The following is a 22725-nucleotide window of genomic DNA, read 5'->3' on the forward strand; positions in this document are numbered from 1 at the left end:
ATATTGATGTTTTCATTTAATTTTTAAAATGAATCTAAGCTTTTCGAGCAGATCAGAGGTGTCAGTGTATTTTCTTTGGTCTCTGTTCTGGCAGAGATAGCTGTTGGCAAAGACCAGCTCGTGCTGGTGCTTGTTTCTTCCTCCCCATTATCACCACGCTTTATTCAAAGAAGGTGATCTGATCTTTTGGCTCGTCTGTCCAATAGTGTAGGATTTCTGGTGAGTATCAGCTGCGCTGGGTATGTAAATCGGGCCATCCAGCTGCGGTACTGATCCGACGCCACTTGTGCCAAAAATCCGGACAAATGTCGTTTGATCATGGAGCAAATCTGAGAATAGACTGATCATTTTTTTCACATGGCGTCTCATCAGAGGAAACTTTTCCTTTTCCAAGTTCCTGTAGAACTGTCAGAAAAATCCTGGAGCGCTGTCTGAATTCTGTTTCGAGACATGTAATCACAGACACATATTTCCCTTTTTTAGCAGAAAGGTTGGCCTGTGGATAAGCAGTTGTGATCTTGGACAGTGTGGGGAACTGCACAACGTTGAAGTTGTGCAGTTGTGTCTTAAAGAGATTGACCTTCACACAAAATGCTTTCATGTGCGCATAAAGTTGTGGTACAAGCTGCTCTTTCCCTTGTAGGCTCTTGTTCAGGGTGGTTAAATGATCAGCAAGATCAACTAAAAATGCAAGGTCTGCCAACCATAGAGGGTCATTCAGCTCATGAAGAGGTCGGTCCTTCTCTTTCAAAAATGGTCAATTTCTGACCTCAGGGAGTAAAGACGCTTCAGCACGGCGCCGCGGCTTAGCCAGCGCGCCTCCGAGTGGTAGAGTAGATCCCATATTCAGCATCCACTTCAGAAAGGAAAGCCTGAAATTCTCTGTGCTACAGTCCTCTTGCTCGAATTATGTTGACACTTTTTACAATAGTGTTCATTACATCTCCAAGATTGACTGTCTTGGCACAAAGGGCTTCTTGGTGAACAGTACGGTGCATTTTAACAGCCTCACCTCCAGCCTCTTTCACCTCAGCGCACATCATAGACGCCATTCCTTTGTGTGCACCTGCCATAGCTGGAGCCCCGTCTGTTGTATCTGCACACAGCTTGTCCCATTTAAGTCCATTTTGTCAGTTGAGTCTGACACAGCTTCAAAAGTATCCATACCCGTTGTTGTGCCTTTTAGACTCTTAAGATCGAGCAGCTCCTCTGTAACTCCACGTCTTGCGATGAGTTGGGCCACCTCATAGCTGCTATTGGAGCCTTTTCCTGGACTTTTTGAGCACAAAAAAATACTGTTGCTGACCCTGCAGGACAGCTACTATTTACTTTACTTTCTGCTCTCGCTCAGCACCAGTGTAGGATGCATAGACCTGATGTTTGGTTTCATAATGACGTCGTACATTATACTCTTCATAACTGCCACAGTTTCAGTGCAGATAAAACAGACACTTCCCCTTGAATTCTTTGAAGAAATATTCACTCTCCCACCGTGTCTGAAATTTTCTGCACTCACTTTCTACCTTTCGCTTCTTTGGTTCTGCCATGTTTAGTAACTTGGGGTAAATTTCTTCTAGGATTGTCCTTTTTGGTGGAGCAACTGCCTTGATCAACAGTAGCTTCCCCTGGTGTTAAAACTAAGAAGTGCAATACACTCAAGCAAAAGTTGAAGTGCGGCCATATTCTCTTCTATTTATAAAATTTCTTGCGGGCCAATTAAAATGGGCCGCGGGCCGTAGTTTGGACACCCTGCTATAGACATTAGCACACACTCCAACAGGTTTTCATCCTCTAGAGTCACTTGGATGACAATGAAACACTACGTCCAGATAAACTCCGTGTATATAGTGTATTATCTTACAAAAAATACAAACAAATATAAAATAAGTATTTTATTTTCTAAATGTAATGCTTCCTTTTAGGAGGAAGGTGGAGGAGCAGCTCCAGCAGAGCAACACCAGAGGTGTGTGGAGAGGACCGAACACCATCACTGGACGGAGCACTGTGAGCGGAGGGGGTCCAGAGTCTGGAGACCAGGTTCTGGCTAACAGATTGAACCAGTTGTTTAACAGGTTTGATTCAGTAGCACTTCCCTCCCCCATCCACCAGAGCTCGTCACACCTCTCTGCAACCCCCATAGCACCGGGGACATGAAATGCACCTCACCTGTCCCCCTTTTCCTTTTCCTTCAACCACTCTACTGGGTCTAAGTCGTCTCCACCTGCTACGGCGGCTGAGATCCTTTGGGGTGAAATAAACCTCATGAGGAATGATTTTGAGTTCAACGGGGAATTCTATTTACAGATTAAGGGTACGGCAATGGGGAAAAACTTTGCCCCAGCCTATGCCAACATCTTCATGGCAGAGTGGGAGACCTCTGCATTGGAGAAATGTGTTAAAAAGCCATTATATTATTATCGATTCTTGGATGATATCTGGGGGGTTTGGCAACATCCTGAGCGAGACTTTGAGGTGTTTTTGAGGACTCTTAAATAATTGGTTGAAACAACAAAGGGAAAGGAGAGTCTTCTAATATGACAATCGTTTTGCAATTGTTCATCCAAACACTTTTTTCTCTGTTTCCAAAAAACAAACACACTCATCTAAGAAAAATTCATTGGACTAAAGTTTGAATGCGCATGCAACATGTTTATTAAGACTGTCTAATGTCTGCGACGCTATCTTCTCCCACGTCTGCGAACACCGGAGGCCTTGTGGGGTCTCCTGCCTCTGCGAACGGGGAAAGTAGACCTCGCATGTTTGCGTCTATACCTGCGGAGAGCGGAAGCTGCTCCATTTCATGGGTTCTATTTATGGACTCACGGGACAACATTAGTTATGTCACTGATGTTGCCACTTGTGGTGATGCTATACCTTGTTTATAGCATAATATCTGAACTGTGATGTCATTGTGAAGTCACCCTGCAATGTGATATCAACTGAAAGCTCATAACTGAAGCAGATTAGTCATTTTGTTGTGACCATATAACCAAGCATGCCGACATGAGGAGTCGCGAGTAAAAGGAGGAATATGCGCAAATTCCTCCTTTTACGCACGACTCCTTATGTCGGCATGCTTGGTTACATGATCACAATAAAATGACTCGCAAATATGTTTTAAATGGATGATTCCTCATTTGATGGAGAATCATCCATTTACACATTTCCTGAGTCCTAAATTTGATGCCAGTGAACCTTTCTGAAAAGCCCCCAAATCCCCTATGAGCAAGCACTTGGCGACAGCGGGGAGGAAACCCCCCCCCCTTTAATGGGGGGAAACCTCCGACAGAACCGGGCTCAGGAAGGGGTGGCCATCTGTTGCGCACAGGCGGCGTTTAAATGTAATATATGTAAAGTTCCTCGTTTTACTCGCAACTCCTCATTTCGGCATGCTTGGTTACATGATCACAACAAAATTACTCAAAAAGATGTTTTAAATGGATGATTCCTCATTTGATGGAGTCTGGAGGCAAGGATTTCAGTCTCTGGATGTGCAAAGCTGATAGTAACATACCCTAAAAGACTGGCAGCTGTAATTGCGGCAAAAGGTGGTTCTACAAAGTATTGACTCAGGGGGCTGAATAATTACGCACACCCCACATTTCAGTTATTTATTTGTAAAAAATGTTTGGAATCATGTATGATTTTCGTTCCACTTCTCTCGTGTATACCACTTTGTATTGGTCTTTCACGTGGAATTCCAATAAAATTGATTCATGTTTGTGGCTGTAATGTGACAAAATGTGGGAAAGTTCAAGCGGGCCGAATACTTTTGCAAGGCACTGTATTAATAAAGAATAACTTATAATATATGCAACGGAGTCATGGTATTTATTCGTTTACAGTGTGCAGTGCAAATGTGACTGATCTTTGAAGTGTTATTGTTACAAACGCTGATTGGAGACCTTGTTTGTTTCAGGTTCCACAAGTGATTTACAGAATTGATGTAAATTTTATTCTTTAATACTTTAGCTTGATTTATTTCACCAAGTTATTAATCACATAAGCTGTGACAACACCCTCTATTAGTCCATAAACTACTACACCTGTACCAACACCTACTAGTCAACCAAACACTACTCCTAAATCTTTTTTAAAAAAAACATTCCCAGGCAATAAAACAGTGACAGACAGTAACCATTACAAACACTAAAGCTTGATGTGGCATCAAGAGTAAAAGATGAACTTTCTTTACATACATATATGTACAATATGTATATATGTATATGTATATACATATAGATATATATGTGTGTGTGTGTGTATGTATGTATATATGTACATACATACACATATACATATATGTGTATGTATGTATATATATATATATATATATATATATACACACACACTTAAAATTCTCGCAAATGTTCTTGCAGCTTCTGACTGAATTTGATGGTTTGTTCAGGTGCAAACTTGAGTCAGCGAGTCGCAAAAATGTATGACACACATGTGACAGGTTTTATTTCATGTTTAACAGAACAGCAGCAAACACATTTTGGACACTTAAAGAAACTGAAGCCAAAGATCTAAATGAGCAAAAAAAAAACAAAACAAGATTTAGTAAACTGTTAACAGCTGTCAGGTACCTCCTGATGTTAACTAAATTAATAGGGACAATTTCTCAATAATATTTTCACATAAAAGATAAAATAGTAACAAGATCAAAACGGTGCTCTCCATCGGCCTGTACAAACAAAAACAGAAGCACTAACTGAAAGGCTGGGAGACAATTCATCAAAGAAGACATATATAACTTACAACAAAAGGTGCCAGAAGGCGATTAGTTTAGTTTCTGAACTAGTAGGATCAATAACAATGGCTTGTTCTCCAGTAGATCAGGTCCATCAGTCAGAAACGGAGCCTGGAGACGTGTGAGACAAAGTTTTTGTAGCTCTTTGTCGACGTTCCTCATAATACTTCTAAAAAAACAGAAAAGTGAGAAAACAAACATCGTTAGGCCAACAGTGTGATTTTGTGTGCTGAATCGTGTATATGTATGTGCGTGCGTACCTGCAGGTTGTCGTAGTGTTTCTGGCTGCAGCAGTGGAGTTCCTTGGCGGTCTTCTCATTCAGGCAGAAAACAGAGCAGATGTTACAGAAAAATCCTGATTTAGGGACCACAAACTCCTGACCTGCAGAGAAGCAGAAACAGGAAGATTAGACAAGTATTAACAACAAATTTGAATTTAGAGAGTGTGTGTGTGTGTGTGTGTGTCTGACCGATGGGGCTGTTAGGGTTGAACTGAGGCAGTCTGAAATCTGCTACAACACACGGAGACTGAGCGCGAGATCGCTTTGCCTCAGGTCCGACAAGCTCCCTCCTGCGTTTTCCCACAACTGAAAATGAAAAGAGCGACACGTTAATCATCAACAAATCTGCTACAGGACCCACTGGGTTTATAAAATATTTAAACATTAAATTATAACTCAATAATAATTGAACAAATGATTTCGATTTACTTGAAAAGCTGAAACATTCATCGGCCACTTTATTAGGTACACCTGTTTGTAAATCTCTAATCAGCCAATCACATGGCAGCAACTTAGTGATTTATGTATGTAGACATGGTCAGATGACCTGCTGAAATTCAAACTGAGCATCAGAATGAAGAAGAAAAATAATTTAAGTCACTTAAACGTGGCATGTTTGCTGATCTTAGCGTTTCAAAAAGTGTTGATCTGCTGGGATTTTCCCACAGAAGCATCTCTAGGGTTTACATAAAATCGTCTGAAACAGAAAATATCCAGTGAGTGGCAGTTCCCTGGAGGAAATGTATTTTTGAGTTCAGAGGAGAATGAAATAACTGCTTCACGCTGATAGGAAGGCCAGAGCAAGTCAAACAACCACTTATTACAATGCACAAGAGTATCTCTGAACACACAGCACATCCAACACTGAAGCAGATGAGCTACAGCAGCAGAAGACCACACTGGGTTCGACTTCTCTAAGCTAAGAACACAAAACTGAGGGTACAATTCACACAGGCTCAGCAACGCTGTAAAATAAAAACACTGCCTGGTCTGTTGAATCTCAGTTTCTGCTGTGACATTAGGATGGTAGGGTCAGAAATCTTGGATCCTTGATGGTGTGGGATATATTCATCACACCAACGGAGCATTTTTTAAACACCACATATGTAAAATATATTACTACCACCAGGCTGAATGTCTGTAGCACAGCAGGGAACACAAATATGAGATCAGAGCCATAAAATATCACAACTTTTCTTTTTATATTCAGTTTACTGTCTTTTCGCTGTCAGAGCGGTGTATTTTGCTGATTTAAAGCAGCTCTTTGTACCTTTAATGTCGGCCATGCTCCATCCATCCTTCTCCTCTCCCTCCTGTGTCTCGTCATCAGGACACTTGGGCTCTGGCTGCTGTCCAGCAGGGGCGGCTGCAGCATCGGGCTGGGTCACTGCTTCCGCCTCGGTCCTCTGGCTCTCCGCCTGGCAGTCACCTTTGGTCACTGCATCAGTCGATTCTGCGGTCTTCTTGGTTTTCATTTTGAGGTGAACTTTGTTCTCACCAGAGTCTTGCAGACGCTGTTTCAGGCTCTTCAAACTGAATTTAAAAGCAAAGATGCCAGTAGGTTACCATGAAAAGAGGTTTGTTGTCACAAAATCTTAATGTGAAATAAGAAATTCCATTTCAAATTTCTAATCTAGAGTTGCTTCTATCTAAATCACATTCTTCTCTTTTTGCATCTTTGGGAACTGTTTACTATAGACGACCTTGAGGAGTGTATAGTATATTTGACTCTGCCACTAAACCTGAAATAGAAAGATACTCACGACTCAATACGTCCAGCTTTACTCCTATGAAGAGGAGAGAAAAAAGCACAAGGTCAGACAAACATGAAGACACTTTAAAGAAAATGAAAAAACACAGTGTAAAATAAATTTCCTCTTTTTCTCACTTCTGATTGTGGGACACACTTACCAAGAAGATAAATAGTCCTTGGTGACATTGCTCTCCATCACCTGTGTTAATCCACCAGGTTCGGCCATCTCAATGCATATCTGAGAAAACAGAAAGGATGTTTGAGCAACACAGTGGTACTCAACGGGTGTGCTACAGGCACGATTTGTATTGTACAGGGCAATAAAGAATTTGTGAAAGTAACAGGATAGAGGTCCTGGCGAGTTTGTTTAGGCAAAGAAAAATAAATCTTGGGGTTTTAAACTTGCAAATGGAAAATAGGTGCAAACATATTTCTCTACTTTTGCAAAGTTTTTGATTGAACAATAAAACCACTGAGCAAGAAACACTAAAAGAATAACTGAGTGCTGCCTCAAACTGCAGGGATCTCCCCTGCTAGATGGGCCAGGACAAAAGGCTGAACAGGTCATAAGATTACTACTTGGTTGAGAACTGTGTTAAGTTAAAAAGACTTAGACTTAGTGTTAAAAAAACACAAAGTCTCCTTCAGACTCATTTAAAATGTTTCTCAATATTAAAAGAACAGCAGACACCATGACAAGCCTTGCAGCCTTCTGTAAAACATAAAAAAGTTGCACGTGTTTATGAAATCGTACCCTGTTGGCAAGCGGCAAGAATCTGACAAAAGCAGCAATGGACGCCACCGCGTCCATGATCATCATGAGAAGGTCCACATTCACCTCGGAGACCTCCACACTCAGCAGCCGGTCCTCCAGAGCCTCAGACTCTGGAACATGCTGAAAAACAACCAGCGTTAAGATCAGGGAGACCCGAGCCTGCTGCTTTTACAAGACACATTTATGTGACTGCTGACTTACAGTGTTGCTCCATTTCATCATGCTTCTATACATGCTCTCCTGTGAAAAGAGTAGAAGATGAAAGGGGATTACATCAATCACTGATCCTCTGTTTGTACAATAAATACTGAATAACTCTCCTCCTGGTTAGAGTGTTTTTAATGTTCTATTGACCACATTTAATAAGATAAATATTGGACTCCACTGTAAGTGAGAAGTAACTCGATCCTGGTTTGCATCTTTGTGGCAAAGGATTCATACTTCAGGATAGTAACGACACAACATATAACCAAAGTTTTGCAGGAACTATTTGATGCTATTTGAACTATTTGATGCTATTTGAGTGTCAGTGTCAGGTCTGACGGTGCCCCGACCGGCGACCTGTGTGTATGTGTGTGTTTGTTCTCCTCTCTCTCGCTCTGTTTTTTCCTCTCCGGCTCCGCTGCGATTGTTACGCGGTCGCGTAGCAACGGGAGATCTCCGACCCGGAAGTGCTGCCGCTCTGAGCTGTCCCACCTGCGACTGATTCCTCGCCAGCTGCTGCCAATCGTCCACCGTCGTTGGCAGAGCTATTTAATGGTGTGGCTGAGTGACAGACAGCGCTGGAGTATTGCACCAAGCCTGGTAGTGACTCGAGCTCAGCAAGGGTAAAGCAAGTGTTTGATAGCGGAGGGAGGCTAATCGCGGCTGTTTTGCCTTTTCTCAGGAAGCGAACGAGACGGAGAGACGGAAGGAGAGACGTCACTGATTCACGGGAGTTGTGTGGACACACGAGGGGAGACGGGGAGAGGAGCACTGAAGGGACTTGCACTATGGATAACTGTGGATTGGCTTCACTGTAAATAAAGACACTGTTGAACTTTAACGAGAGGTCCGCGTCTGGGTTCACTAACTCACCATCCTTAACACTCAGTGACTTTCCGCAACAGTTGTCAGACCTCAATTCCTCTTAACATGTAGCTGTGGAGAGAGTTCTCAGAAAGGTCCTGAATAGCTGGCCCACAAGGAAACTTGAGATGGGAAACGCTGAAGCTAGAAGGTTAGCAGCGACTGAAGTTTCAAAATAAGTAAGGGCATTACTTAATAGTCAGTAAAACACTCTATAACCTATGTCTGGGTCTTTAAAGTTTACACAGGGCTGACTTCACAAGAAGCTCTGTGGAAATTTAAAGTGGTGGCGGAATGACGTGGGTTGTCGCCTATGAACAGAAAAGTGGATAAAGTTCATGCAGCTTTTGTGCTGCTGTTGCAAAAAGGAAGGAACAAATACAGACAAAATAATAATAAATACCTGATTTGAAATTCATGCACATTTTTAGTTTTTCCATTTCTTATTCAGATATTTATCAATAAGTGACTTATATGCATGTATATATTGTATATATTGTGCTATTCCTTACTTCTTGTATCTTGTATCTGTCTTTGTTACTGTTTGTACTGTAACCAATATATTTCCCCCAGGGATCAATAAAGTATTCTGAGTCTCATTCTATTAATATTAGCCCAGAGAAGGATGATGCTGTGCTCACTCCTTAGAGGAGGAATCTGTTTTGATTGGGATCTGAATAGTTTGAGTGAAACAGGAGCATGCCCCTGATTTAACAGCCCCCGATTGCTCCATTTTCATACCTCACTTGAACCAGGAAGCATGTCTTGTAAAACAATGTGGATTCTGAGCGTCCACTCTCCAACAGTAACTGGATTTTTGAGGTAATCTCTGGCGAAATCGCAGCACGCATCCCAGCTGTTAAAAAACACAAAGGCCTGGAGGGGAAAAATGATGCAGAGGAAACATTCAATATTAATCATTAAACTGAATTAAATTTGCAAATGCAAATTTCTCTGTATCAGCCTGCTGGGTCTACTCCTCACCCTCCTCTGCAGTGATAAAACGATTATGTTGTAGTACAGAGTCTGAACCGTCTGATCAGGGAAGTAACGCCACACCAGCTTGGTGACATCCTCCTGTCTGTAGTTTCCTTCTGGCAAACCGGTCAACATGATCGTGGAGAACGTAGAACCTTGAGATTGGGCTTTCTACAAGACACAAGGTTCAAGAACCAAAGTTTATTTGAAGAGAAACTTTGCGGTACTTTTAAAAATATATATATTACTATTACTGACCACATAGAGAAGACAAAATGAAACCAAGTTTAGCAGAAAAAAAGAAACGTGGTTTTTGAGGTGAGTATTTGGAAAAATGGACACCTCTTGGTATTTACTCAAGGATTCCTGTTTAACACATGAAACCTGGGTTTATAAAATGCACTCACCTCAATGTCATCAGGTTCACTGACAGTTAAATACTCTAGAAGTGTAAAACAAACACAGTTAGTAACAGTCAACACTTTATATCTGGAGGTTAATTTTAGTTTTCAGCTGTTTCTCTCACCTGGGATTGTGAACCAAGGAGAGACAGTGGGGAACACAAAGGGACTAGTTGTCATTGTGATCCAATATGGTGAAGTGCTGCGTTGTGGGACGGTAATATCTTCTGTTGGGACAGTTGCACCATCAACAGCAACCTCGCTGTCTGGCAAAGCTTTGTCTGGCAATCTTGGTGCTGCACAAGCAAAAATAAGTTTTGTTAAAATTTTTGTGAGGGAAAGAAAAGGAAAAATGAGTGGTGCAAAACAGGTTTTTAATGTTTACAATGATCCAGTAATATCAATGTTTTGACTTTTATTTTAACTTTAAGCACCTTTACAGATACCCAAGGTATCATAGACATCACTGACATATGTATTATTGTGCGATCTACTGTACAATATAAAGCGCCTTGAGGCGACTTCTGTTGTGATTTGGCGCTATATAAATAAAATTGAATTGAACTGAATTGAATTGAACATCAGAAAAACAATGATTAGTGGGTTAGATCAAATGCCAGACTGAAAAAGTGCAGTTTAAGTAATGGCTCTGGTTCATGTGTCTACGGCAGAGACAAGCAGAAGGGAATCGACCACTGATGGAGCAAAGATTTCTGGAGGGGCCAGAAAAGAGGTCAGAGAGATAATAAGGCAAATGAGCATCAAAGGATTTGTGGGAACGAGAATCACAGTGTTAGTGGATAAAAGTTGAGGGAATGTGTCACAATGACTTATTGTGAACAACAATAAATCAGCAGTTTTGTCTTCACTTTATCCACAGCCCAGGGGAGAACTGAAAAATATATTCATGAGTGTTTCACAAACAGAAAGCGAAAGAAAGGTCTTACCAGATGACCTTCCATTAACTTAACCTATCTTTTTTTTTTCTCGTTTAAATCATATTTGTTTAAAATCCCATTTAAAAAAAAAACACTTACGCAGTGAGGTACATCCACCGTGTGGTATTTTCAGCCTTGACAATTTGTGGCCGGTGGCCCGTTTTAGAAGGCTGTACCAAACGCCAAGGCGATCAGCATCACGAAGAGACTGAAATTCGATAAACACCTGAAACACAAGAAAGAAAATTTCTTCTGAACATTTTAATTTCACATTGTAAATGTTAGAAAATAAGTGCTAAGCACACGTGGAAAGAGTGAACTAAGTACAGCTTTATTGTGGAGTTCACTGGATTCAAAAGTCAGAAATCCTGGCTCAATGATGCACTGGAGCCATGCTCAACATGACCCCTGCACTAATGCTGTAATGTGATAAATACTAGTGCACATGAGCATATGAAGAATTGCTCAGCGAGCAGCTTATCGGCAGTCTCTCTTTACTATCTCTATAGTTTTGCAGTTGTGCTTTCCTCAAGATAAGTAGCATCCAAATCTAGACACATTATCTCTTTTTAAGGATGGATTTATGAAGGTTGGTGCATGTCATTTAGTTTGGTGTGTAAGCAGTTAATCTGTCAATTTTTCCGTATGGTTAAGATTACACTTACACAAGCACATATCTCATACAGCCTTTCACAGACTTCGAACACATGCACTTGTTGGCATTTATGAGTGTGTTTATACCTTGTTGAGAAGAGGCAGGTAGTTTCTTACACAATCCATTTTTTCCAAAGCTTCTCTGAGATCCCGGGACTCGCCTGGCGAGATGTTCCTGATGTAGATTATTCGTGCTCCATTGTCAGTCACTTGCTGCTTCGAGAAAACCGGGTTAACATGAAAAAAACAACAACCCACAAACAATATGACATTCCAAACATTCTTATACTACAGTTCCAAGATCAAGGTCATAAGTTTGCACTTATATTCACACAGCAGGTACGCACCCTGGCAGCTATCTTCATTATCCAAACAATTTATAATTGCAGCTCTTGCTGTTTTTGATAACACTGGTTGAAAAAATATTTAAACTAATGTACACACAGTGCTGTGAAAAACGCATTTGGCTCCTTCCCAATTTCGTAATTTTTTGCACAAGTTTCAAATCGTTAAACAAATGTTTAAAAAAAAAATACAAAATGCATTTTTAAATGAGGATTTAATTTATTCCAGGAAAAAAGTTCTCCAAACCTTTCCTAGCCCTGTGTGACTATCTGAAAAAACGGGTATGTCCCCATTTTTCAAGGTGTTTTGACTTGGATGTGAGTGCTTCCAGTTATGACTTTATACTCTGACCAATAAATCTAAAGGTATTCTAGTGTAGTCTTTGTTTCTGAGATATGTGCGTTACTTACATAGCATAGCCGTTTCATCAGAGACTTATAAAACTCAAGCTGAAAGAAAAAAAACAGTTAAAAATCATTACATCACTTCGGATTCGGTTTGATTTATTTCAGCTTAAAGATATTTTTTTTCTACAAAAAGAAATATTTGTTTACATTTATAATCACACTTTAAATAAACAAGCAGAAACAAATATTTTCAAATAATTTTAATAACATCTGTCACAACAGTAGATTGCATTATCTACACACAGTGCTTACCGGCGTCATTAAAATGTTGCCCTTCTCAACCTGCAGTCGAAGTTTAGACCCGTTGAGAATAAAATCATGTTTTTCTGATGCTAGCACGATGTTTTTAGCTGCCACTGCTGTCGGCATGAGGGCAAAAGCCTGAAGGAAAAACAAACAACCAAACACTGATTTTTACTGAATGATCATGAAGACAGGCACTCACAAAATATGTATTAACTAACTAAATGTTAGTTAGGTGGTCTTAGAAAAGATATTTAGAGCGCCATTAAAATGAAGGTCATAACCCAGCCCAATGCAAACTGGTGCTTACCATGCGTGCCTGTGGTATAACGTAGAGCGTGTCGTCGTAGTACAGAATAGTTCTAGATATGTGTGTTTCCACACGAAGAGAGGTTGAAACAGACTAAACTAACACACACGTGTGTGTGTGTGCATGTGTGCACGTGTGTGTGCGCGTGAGTACAAAGCTAAAGCACGAAAATGAGTGCGACTGTTTGCGGATGGCACGTTATCTAAACACGGTGAAACAGCAAAGTCAGAGAAGAAGAACAAGCACCACAGCAAGCTCTGCGAGCCTGCTGCCAGTGTGAAATGACACATTTGTGGGCGCTTCCCATGGCGGCGGCATGAAAAGAAGAAAAGGAGAAAGGATGGATGAGTTGGTGCTTAGCGGTGTTGTGCTAAAAAAATGATCGTCTTCCAAAAACCGATCGCTCGTATTTAAACTGCTATAATAACTTGTTGGTCTATAATATGTGAAAACATATATCAAATGTATCCTTCATGGATGAAATCAAGTCATCTTGAGCCACAAACAACATTCCTGTAACAAGGTAGAAGCTGCAATGAGTTTTTGGTAGTGACTTTTATATATGCTTTATTTATCTAGTTCCAAAAATGGGTTGACGTTAAAAAAAAAGTGTTTGTTAGTTTTTTAAAAAGCGTAATCTGTGCAAGAGGACAGCAGATGTTGCAAGAAATCTAAGAATAGTTGTTTAAAGTTATTTGAAGTGGACAAAGAGGATAAGGCGTTTGTAAACCCTGTTGAGGGAAGTCTATCTAGCAAGATATGTAAAGATATTGGAGATTAAAAAACCCCATAGGGAAACATAGGAAATAATTATTTGTCAGGCAATGACTTGTTGGCAGAAGAAGAGTGGTCCTTGGTAGCCATGACAAGAAGGAGGTCCCATAAATCAGGCTGGGCTGTTTGTTGCTGGCAGGTAAAAGAAAAAACAGAGAAAAATCAAAATCAGGGGAAGTCCAGGCTGAACAAGGTTCATCCCTCGGAATTTTCACTCCAAGATCCCCTGCCTGGACCTCCCCCTAGCAGATGAACATAGAGAGGCAGGTGAGCCGAGGGCTCAAACCTGAGCCTCTATGTTATGAACCTGCTAGCCCACCACATGTCGCCACATGATGGGCGAGCAGAACGTGGAATATCCTTGTATTTAAAGAGCGCAAGGTGCACATCGGGCACCCAGCCTTTCGCAGGAGACCACACATTTTTACACTCAAATACTCACCACATTTCACACACTCACACCTGCTTTTTTTCCCTGCCCACCTTTTTCTCCACTTATTTATCAACAACCACTCCTTTTTCATCTCTGCTACCTTGCCTTTATTACATCCTCTTAGCTAGCATCAGTGACCGGAGAGCAACAACAGCAACCCAGTGCTTTTCTCATCATTTCTTTAGTCACGGTCAATTCATTGGCCTCTACGGATTAGCTAAAGCAACTTTACAAAACAAGTTTCCCCGAAGAGCCCAGTTGTCATCTTAGCTGCCTAGATTTGAGGACCTAGCTAAGGACGGTAGTTACGGACACAAACACATGTAACTTACGGAAAAAAAGCCTGGGGTCCCTCTGTCACTGTGCTTATTAGGTGGTAATAATTTGATGTAAAAGTGTCGGAGACAGTGTGAAAAAATGAAGGCAGAGTTGGTAGCCTGAAGAGAGAAAGTTGCGGAAGGTGGAGTAATAAGCAGCAAATAGCTGAGGAATGAAGAGCTGACAAGCATGGGTATTTTGTGGTAATAAAAGGTTAATAAGAGAGCAGGCGGAGGAGTTGGCAAGAGCAGGAAAAAGGAGAAGCGACTTGGCTTCTCCCCGCCCCCCAAGCAAGGGTCGTGGCAGCGAGTCCGTGAGGGGTTCGAACTGGGGCGCTCAGATTCAAAGCGCCACTTCTTACGTCTTACGCCAAACGACCAGCCGGCGAAAGTAGGAAAAAAAAGGACATTTATCTTTTGTTCGGCAATACTTGTTTTTTTGTGTGCAAAACATGTATGGTGCTCGGTAAAGATGACACGCCGACTCACTTCTTCTTTTTTTGGTTTTTTTTTGGTTTGACAAAGTTTGTTTTCATATTAAACCAATGTCAGTGACGTCATTCTAAGCCACTACCACAGGTAAGGAAAAGCCTGAATCTGTAGATCTTTTTCTTTTCTTTTTGTTGTCTAAAACACAAAAATCGCCAAACAGTCAGCTCACAAAGTTGCAGCTTGGTGGCAATTTGGCAGAAGAGCCAATGACTTAAAGCATTTAGGTGCATATATCTTGCCACAAGACATGTGTGCTAAGCTAGCTAAATTAGTTTCTGTTAGCGAATCAAGTGACTATGTGCACGATAGCATATGCTAGTTCCGGTGCGGAAAATCCTGTGTGGAGCTTTGTTTCCGGTGTCCTATTCGCGCCCTGTTTAATGTCCAAAAGAAGTCAGCCAAATGAATGAATTAAGCGTCGATTTACATTTCTATAGATGTCTTGGTCATTTACCCAATATATCTGTAAATGATGTTCACGGACTTGTCGATATTTTGCCCCCACGCCTCAGAGCAAAGGAGAAAAGGGATTCAAATGTTATATTTCTCAGCTGTCCCTCGTTTATTGCGGTGTTATGTTGTAAAAATAACCAGCGATGGGTGAAATCAAGTAGCCAATTTTATTTTTTTGATGCGTGGACATCGTGGACATCCAGTACTGCACTTTTTAATTTAGAAGGTAAGTCACAACATACCCTTCATACATACTAATGTATAGAAACCCTCACCAGCAATCGTTCATTTTTTGTGTGGCTTTTTTCACGGTTTGTTAACATGCTGTGTAGGTGTGGACACAACGGGAAACATCTGTGACTGTTGTTCACCTGTAGTTTGAATGCTGAACATTTGCCTGTTTAAAGAATAAGACCAGTCACTATACAGAGATGTGCTTCTGAATGTGGACGATGTGTCTTATGCTGCAGTGATGCAGTTCTGCTTGTGTTGAGTGATGCAAACAACCAATCGATCTAAACTCTTTAAATGTCAATCACGTGGTTACCGGCTACCGGCGAAAATAATCGGTAAGGTAAACCAATTTCTGTTTTAGCGCATTTGCGCCGCTGTGTGTTTTTGTGGTCTTCTTTTGTGGCTAATTTAGTGAATTTTGGTCTGATCGTGGTGAAACTTGGTGTGTGGAGTCAGTGATAGCTCTGGGAGCTAACCAGCCTATCTTTAAACGTCAAAATCTATCATTAGATTTTTTTGTGACACAACAGTGGTGAGTGTTCCCACCTTCTGCTCTTTGGAACTTAACGCAATCTTTCCATTTTCAAGTTTTGGACATGATTTTGGAGTATATCTTCGCAGTAGCGATTTACCGCAAAGTAAAGCTACTGGAAATGTGCAACCCCACATCCGGCCTCAAACCAGGAAGTTAGCATTTTCTCGTGCACATAGTAAAGTTCAAGCTCCTCACATATCATCATCCAGGGTACAGTCATATGCTGATGAGGAGATCCCATGCAGGCAACATTAAGGCAGTGTAACAAGTTAAATATGCACTAATTTGAAGGTATTTCCTAATATCTAACATAAAAAAAAGGCAGTTTACATTGTAAACTGAGAAAAAAAGGCAGTTTACAAAATCCTAAAACATAAAAATAGATTTAAAATAATGATAAATGTTTGCCTGCAACTGACACAGCCAACACAAATGTCATTGAATAAAAGCAAACCCTGTGATAACATGTTTTTGTTTTTCTAGAATAGAAGAAGCACATTTTAAAAAGCCAGTAGGAATAAATCTTTGTTGTTACTGCATGATTAGAATGAAGTAACAACAAGTCTGGCTGGAATCAGAAGTGGTAATCTGTGTACTGTGCTAGTGATCTGCATAATTCACCTTAGATGGTCATCTGTTTGGATGGCTGAAGTGGGTTAACGACACAGCTAATTTCATCAGGCTGCTACTGAAACATCTAAAATGATCTGCATCCACGATCCACCAGCTCAACAGCAACATCTGTCAGCTGTGCATCCAACTGGAGGCCTTGGCCTGCTGTGCTCAGGCGCTGGGCCGCGATTTCCGTCCCTTGTTGACGACCTGGCTGTATCCTGTGCTGGAGAAAGCTGGTGAGGAGACGCTGCTGGTCAGCCAGGCGGCGCTGAGCTCCATATGGAACATCAATAAGGTCTGTGAATACGCTTCCCTCAAGGAACTGATCAATGAGCACTCTGACTACCTGCTTAATGACATATCACTCAACCTTCAGAGACTCAGCCAGCATCCACAGGTAGTTATGAGGTGTTTTTGTTTTTAACCCAAAATGGACACAGAAATAACTGCTGGAGGGTTTACCCGATTTCCTCCTTGGTCTGCTTAAGCCTGTGCTGCCCTGAGCTTGTACTGTATTTCATTATAATCCTGTCTTGTTGGCCAGGCTCCACCGGTGTTGACAGTTCTGTTGACTCACTCTGACTGCAGCCTGCTGGTCGGGGACATGGTTCAGGATCTGGATCTCAGCTACGAGCGCACAGCTGCTCTTTTCTGCTCCGCGCTGCACGCGCTCATGAAGGCACTGGGTAAGATTTCAACAGTGATGTCAGCTTGAGTCTCACGTATACTGGGAGTCAAAGAGGACAAGGAAGAAAATGTGACTCATTGCATGCTCTGCCACATGTTTTATGTTGCTTAACTTTATGTTTTCTGCAGTGCCTTTCAAAGTTTCTATCAAGGAGTACACTTCAGGATGTATAATTTGCTCGTTATCAAATTATCAGTATCTTTGGAAACATTTAATACATCGTGATGTTTAATTGCTGAGTGGTTTTCTGTTGTAGAATTAATATTCATAATAATATTCATACAGAAGTTTTACAAGCCCGCACAGTAAAAATGTATGAATTAAATGTTACTGATGGGCTCTTTTCAAAAACATCAGCGTCTGTGTCACACTGATTTTGATTAACTGACTTATTTTATTGTAACCAAACCTATGCTCATATTGTTGTCTTGTTTTTCCTTTAGCGAGGTGGTTTCCTTCCACTTGTAGCAGGACCAGTACTTCTGCCAGCTCCAATCAAAGCTCCGGTGACCAGGAAGACCTCAGCATTCGCCAATTCCTGCTGAATTACCGCAAACAGAAAGAACTGGCAGAGGGCATTGGAATAGAGGACGATGACACTGAAGACCGAGGTAATAGGTCTGTCTAAGGGCCAGTGGAATATCAGCTGTAGACTGTAGTGGTGGTTATATTAGATTCAGAGTGTAGAGGAGATGACCCTTTTATGACCAGCAGGAAGGCACACACACACACGCAGTGTCTTAGGTTAATGACACAACATATGGGGTTTACAATGGGGGGTTGCTTTTATAAAACTGTTTGTAACAAAGAGTTGAGATTTGCAGAGGGACTCCCGGGCCATGCACATCTCCATTCTCGAAGATGAATAAGTGATAGAAGACGAATAAATGGTTGGGAAGTAACTATTAACCCTCACTATAAAGACATAAATGGTAACTATAAGTAACCACACAAGAGGTTTACTGCAGTGTAACTAAGGGAGGGTTCAGGGTCACCTGATCCAAGGCTGACTATATGCTTTATCAAATAGGAAAGTTGTAAGTGTAATGTTGAAAGTACAGAGGGTGTCTGTCTCCTGAATCCAAACTGGGAGCTGGTTCAGAGCAGAGCCCAGAAAGCTGAAGGCTCTGCCTCCCATTCTACTTTTAGAAAGAGCTAGTCTGAGAGTGAAGAGCTGTACCGGGGTGATGTGGTACCTTAATGTGTTTAAGATATGACGGGGCCTCATAATTCAAGACCTTGTTGAAATATTGCCATGTCTTTATAACTCAGTCTTCCTACGTGTTGCATCATTGCTGGAGATTTGTTAGGACAGCTCAGTGATCTGTGGTTTGTTGGGCTCCTCTGAAAATATGACACAGTGTCTGAGAGTAGTGGAAGACAGAGTAAGTGAGCCTTCACTACCATAACTTAGCCAGTGAGTATGTAGACATGAACCGACCTGTCACTGGAGATACTGTCACAACAGCTAGATATGTAGTTCTTTACTCCGGGACACCGTCCAGCTGCTGGGAGCAAGCCCTGAAGCAGTCAATGACATCTGCTGCAGCAAAACTTGCATTTTGCTAGTGTTTATACTCAAAATCAGTATATAATCAGTCTCAGAAAGCTCTTGTGGTTGTTAGTCAGTCCTACCTTCTCTGTTTCAATGTATATGTGAGAAGGGAATTGCATAAAAAGGTAGATGTGACTTTATAATCTGTAATATCTCAGGTATGAACCAAATCTGGTGGATACCGTGCTGTTGGAGGGAAAGGAGCCAATGAGTAGAGAGGCGGTACCCCAAAGTTTAAAGCCAACTACAACTAATATTAATTTATTTTACGTGCATTTTCTTGAATATTGACTTGCTTGAATATTTGAATTTTAACATTTAAAACTAGTGATAAATATTACTAAGATTGTATGGATTAACTTTTTTTCTTAGGTGCACCAGCACAAAAGTTAGGTGCACCCAAATTTTTCATCGCATCGCTTAACCCCACTGTTTTACATGTTTCACTTTATTTTAATTGCTGTCATACAGACAATATTGATTTGTAAATGATGAACTAACAAGCTTGTCGACACAAAGTTCTTTATTTGGAGCACAGTTCTACAGGAAAGATAAGTTACTGAAATAGTGCTTGTGCTTAAAGTGCTTTGGCACTCTTTGGCAATATTGTAGACAATGTTAAACTTGATCATCATCTGGGCCTCCTCTGACAATCTGTTTGCTGCTGCCTGCCGCTGAAAGGCAGTGGGGAGAGGGGGCACTTGGGCAGGGCATTTATCACCACATGTAATGTGTTTTCTGGATACACTGGTGCTTTTTAAGCGTTCAGAGGTTGATGGCTCTGTGTCAGAGCACTGGCTATGAACTTCACACAGATCGGACGTAACGAAAAAGTTATCAATTGTTCTTTTCATCTTTTCTCATTACCCACAGCTACATCCACTTCTCAAGCGCCACAGCCTGGTGAGTATGTGATCTGCGTTCGCTTTGGAGGGGAGCACATCCCTAGCAGTCCATTCCAAGTCGCAGTGAGTGAGCTGCATTTAATCCTACGTGCCTACATGCTGTTTTGGCAACTTTCATGAATAAAACTGAGTTTTCAGTCTCAGTCAAAACAATCGCAAACAGGCAGAGTACAGTTGTCAAGAATGACCCTCGAGTTAGAGAAGCAGTAGTGTCTTATGATGAGTCTTAAGCTGCGTCAAGTCAACGACATGAAGCACCTATGGGCGAGATAACTCGAGTAGATAGGACGTGGGCAAGACCCAAGATAAGCTTTTCTCAAATTCTACATAAGCAATTTAAGTGAGTGCTAATAAGAGTGACAGATGCCACTGACTGAAGTAAATGCATAAGCAGTCCCAGATGCCAAAGCCCTGATTGAATATCTTTGTTAAAGCCAATAAAGTCGCATATGTTGTGTTGCTGTGAAAAACTGCCCATGCTGTCCAAAAACAGCTTTTTTTTCCTGCTGTAAAGGTGGACATGGGAGCTTATATGAGAATGACTCTTGGAGGAATCACATTGTTTGTCACAGCTGTACTGGCTTCATTTTTAATTGTTTTTATTTTTCAGCCATTTAGTAGTGATGAAGTACTTTTAAAGTGCATTTAAGGAAAGTTCTCATTTCTCAGTGGAGTGTCAGTAAGACGGTATAAAGGAGTGGGGTCTGTATAAGAACACATTTTCAGATGAATAGGCAGTTGATGTAGAAATGGCGCGCATTACAAGTCGAACTTGATAATGAAGAGTGTTTACGTTGCTCCTCAGTACAGTAACTGCTGAGGTTACAGGATTTACGAGTGCCCTGGAGCACAGATCCATTCCCCTACAGAGGCTTTGTGATTGGTCCTGATGGCTGCAGCCGTTTCGCTATATCACTTTGACGCCGTTTTAATCCGCTCCAATGCCTTATCTTTTTCCCTCTCTCAATTCCCTCCATCATCCCTGCCTACACCCTCCAAGTACTGGAAGGAGCTCCGTCAGACCAGCTCATGCAACAGAGCCAAATGCCCCAACAGCCCTGGGTATCTAAAACCTCAGCCTCCGGTCTCTCGGCCTTCTCAGCTTCAGTTTTTGTTCAGCTTCTCCCTGTTGTCCCTTTGTCATCTATAGCACACATGGTCTCCTTTCATCAGACTGCATCATTGTCTGCTGTCTCTCATTGCAGGTGTTTCATCACTGAGAGGGTGCGTTCTCTCATTTCTCTCTCTCCATGTCAAAAACGGGATGCCTGAAACACATGGACAGTTCAGCAGAGCTGCATAATGTTAAGAAGCCACAGCCTTCTGATGTTACAGGTCCTGTATTAATTTCCTGTGTTCATTTAGTCTGTGACATGTTGTCGCTGTAACCAGAACTGTTGCCACAATCTCTTAACAACCTGTGATCTGACGTGTGCACTTGCGTGTCTCTCAGGCAACAGACCGACCAATGGGAATGATCTGGCTGGATGTGGCAAGTCTGAGACCATTTGACCTGGTGATTCCATTCACCATCCAGAAAGGAGAGGTCACAGGTAACAAGTCTACTTAATAAACAGATAGTTTGAGCATAATGATGTGTGTGTGTCATTGTTTTTGTCCTCTGCTTTAGGTGAGGTCCGAATGGCATCAGGCAAAGTTGCTAAGCTTGACATCACAGACAACAACGATGGCACAGTTGCTGACAAGTACGCTCCCACAGAGGCCGGTCTGCATGAGATGGATATCAAATACGATGGCACCCACATCCCAGGTATCTGCATATGGTCAGGAGAAATGCGTGGGAATGAAGTGCATGGAGAAAATAGTTTGGAAGGAAGTCACTAACCGCTCTTTTTCTGTCTGTCAACAGGAAGTCCCTTGCAGTTCTACATGGATTGCATGAACGGTGCCTATGGCCCTGGCCTTATCCACGATCCATCTGGAGATGTTCCAAGACTACATGCCTGGAAACATTCTGCCCGAAACCCACTGCTTCACCCCTCCCCTGCAGCTGAGCCACAAACCTGCTGAAAACTGCTGTTCACAAACGCTGTCCATCTAATCTGACTGGGCTGGAGCTGTTTTGCAAAGAAGAATGGGCAAGAATTTCAGTCTCTAGATGTGCAAAGCTGGTAGAGACATACCCTAAAAGACTGGCAGCTGTAATTGCAGCAAAAGGTGGTTCTACAAAGTATTGACTCAGGGGGCTGAATAATTACGCACACCCCACATTTCAGTTATTTATTTGTAAAAAATGTTTGGAATCATGTATGATTTTCGTTCCACTTCTCACGTGTGCACCACTCTGTATTGGTCTTTCACGTGGAATTCCAATAAAATTGATTCATGTTTGTGGCTGTAATGTGACAAAATGTGGAAAAGTTCAAGGGGCCGAATACTTTCGCAAGCCACTGTATAATATTGACAAACCAGCACTGGTATTGGTATCAGATCGATACTAGCTTTGTTTCTCTCTTCAGTCTGTCTGTAGACCACTGAACTGTATAAATGATTTTTTGGAATGAAAAAATCGTTAACTTTCCTTTTCCCTGGGGCTTTGCATCAGTCGCCTCCTCCCAGCCTCATATTTCTGACAGTGTAATCAAACAGGTGCTTTGGTTTCATCTTCTCCACAACTGTATTTCCCCTCATGGTGGCTTCTTATCATAAGTAATGTGCCAAAACGTTATTACTTGCATGGGCTCACAGTGGGTAGTTGTGGGCGGGAGTGTGTGAGCAGGGCAAACCCACGCTTAACCTCCACAGGGCAACAGAAGTTTTGACCTTTGATGTCCCTATATGGGCCCAGATGGACAAA

General features: G+C 41.6%; 1 protein-coding gene and 1 long non-coding RNA gene across 2 annotated transcripts; one reads left to right on the forward strand and one right to left on the reverse strand.

Moving 5' to 3' along the window:
- Positions 1–4819: 4819 nt before the first annotated feature.
- LOC109197806 (uncharacterized) lies at positions 4820–13305 on the reverse strand. The gene is made up of 17 exons (XM_025904755.1): positions 12907–13305; positions 12606–12734; positions 12357–12395; positions 11689–11817; positions 11047–11173; positions 10135–10305; positions 10016–10050; positions 9615–9779; positions 9372–9506; positions 7764–7802; positions 7542–7682; positions 6946–7025; positions 6798–6821; positions 6305–6567; positions 5224–5340; positions 5014–5135; positions 4820–4922 (listed from the first exon to the last, which is right to left on the reverse strand). The coding sequence occupies exons 1-17, from the start codon at positions 12907–12909 to the stop codon at positions 4848–4850; spliced, it is 1794 nt and encodes a 597-aa protein (XP_025760540.1). The 5' UTR covers positions 12910–13305; the 3' UTR covers positions 4820–4847.
- On the forward strand, positions 7810–9234 carry LOC109197807 (uncharacterized). The gene is made up of 2 exons (XR_002058866.2): positions 7810–8366; positions 8449–9234. It is a non-coding gene; the product is annotated as an uncharacterized LOC109197807 (long non-coding RNA).
- Positions 13306–22725: the final 9420 nt, after the last annotated feature.

Source organism: Oreochromis niloticus, unplaced genomic scaffold (assembly GCF_001858045.2).
Source record: "Oreochromis niloticus isolate F11D_XX unplaced genomic scaffold, O_niloticus_UMD_NMBU tig00006697_pilon, whole genome shotgun sequence".
Lineage (NCBI taxonomy): Eukaryota > Metazoa > Chordata > Actinopteri > Cichliformes > Cichlidae > Oreochromis > Oreochromis niloticus.